This window comes from Mastomys coucha, unplaced genomic scaffold, assembly GCF_008632895.1.
Source record: "Mastomys coucha isolate ucsf_1 unplaced genomic scaffold, UCSF_Mcou_1 pScaffold22, whole genome shotgun sequence".
Lineage (NCBI taxonomy): Eukaryota > Metazoa > Chordata > Mammalia > Rodentia > Muridae > Mastomys > Mastomys coucha.
Window position 1 is genome coordinate 124,072,634 of NW_022196905.1, and position 1,501 is coordinate 124,074,134.

The 1,501-nt window shown below is 45.4% G+C and overlaps 1 protein-coding gene across 1 annotated transcript in view; it reads right to left on the reverse strand.

Moving 5' to 3' along the window:
* Sbds (SBDS ribosome maturation factor) overlaps positions 1-1,501 on the reverse strand; it is a 9,279-nt gene that overhangs the window by 3,951 nt on the left and 3,827 nt on the right. Inside the window, exon 3 of the mRNA XM_031338122.1 lies at positions 490-690. Coding sequence (XP_031193982.1) covers positions 490-690 — 201 coding nt within the window. The remainder of the gene's footprint in view (positions 1-489; positions 691-1,501) is intronic.

A 1,501-nucleotide genomic window follows, 5' to 3' on the forward strand; every position in this document is an offset into this window, starting at 1 on the left:
AAAAAAAAAAAAAAAGAAAAGAAAAAGAAAAAATAAAAAGTTGTAAGCTCCGTGAAAGTACTATAGAGCTGAATAATCTAAAAAATGGTGATTTTTACGAGACAGGGTCTCAGTCTTCCATGAAATCTAGGCATGTAGCAGAATGGCTGGCTTGACAGGACTGAACTGTATGAAATATGTTAGTAACACAAACAGTAAAAGCGTTCACGTGACTCAAAGTCCAAGCTTTGTCTTTAAAGCTTTGAGCTGGACAGGCAGGAAGTAAGAGTTTGGCGCGTATTTGTGTTCCATCACACAGATGAGCAGCAGCTAAGGGTGTGGCTCAGCTGGGAGAGTGCTTGCTCAGAATGCTCAAATCGCTGCTACCAACCACCAGCACAGCAAGGCAGACTAGAAGTGTGTGCTTCTGATTCCAGCACCAGAGATGGGGAAGCAGGAGTATCAGATGCTTCCATGGCCCCAGGTTCAGAGGACAACAACAAACCTCACCTGCTGCTTTGTGCTCTTGTTGGGTTTGACGGAGTAGTGGATGTCCTTCATGGCTCTCTCGATGAGGATAACGGTGTAAGGTCTCTTTGTTTCTGGGTTCACACACTTGTCTGCCACAATGGTGGCAATATCCCTAAACATCTGCTCCAGCTGTGTGTGCCGTTCTTTATCTGACACTTGAACTTCTCCTTTAGTCAAAATCTAAAGATGGCAGAACACACAGAAAGCCCTCATCAGTTCTAGTTATCTTTTTCTACTGCACAGAATTAAGTAGCGGGGAGGAAAGGAAGTGTCATCCACTGCAGCTGCTGATGCAGAACCACGTGCTGCCTAAATCTAGCACCAGATGAAAAGGAGTTCCACGATCCTACTTACTGAGGGCCAGGGAGAAAGTCCATTTAGAGCACCAGTCCACAGCCTATGTATGGGTCAAGACACCCCTGGCGGTTGCATATCAGATATTTACATTATGATTCCTAACAGTAGCACAATTACAGTTATGAAGTAGCAACAACATAATGGTTTTTTTTTGTTTGTTTGTTTTTGGTTTTGTTTTTTGAGACAGGGTTTCTCTGTGTAGCCCTGGCTGTCCTGGAACTCACTCTGTAGACAAGGCTGGCCTCAAACTCAGAAATCCTCCTGCCTCTGCCTCCAAGATGCTGGGATTAAAGGCGTGTGTCACCACCGCCTGGTGTAACAACATAATGTTATGGTTGGGGGTGGAGTACCACAACATGAGGGAGGGACTGTGTTAAAGGGTGGCAACAATAGGAAGGTTGGTGATAGCCTGTACTCTGTATGCTAAAGCCCTGTGTTCAATCCTTAGAACCACCACCACAGAATTCTGCCCCTTACCCCCTCCCCCCAAAAAAACCCACAGGCAGATGTGGTGGCATTCAATTTTAATCCCAGCACTTGGGAAGCAGAGCCTAGATCTCTGAGGTTGAGGCCAGCCTGGTCTACAGAGCAAATTCCAGGCTAGTCAGAGCTACATAGTGAGATCTTATTTAAA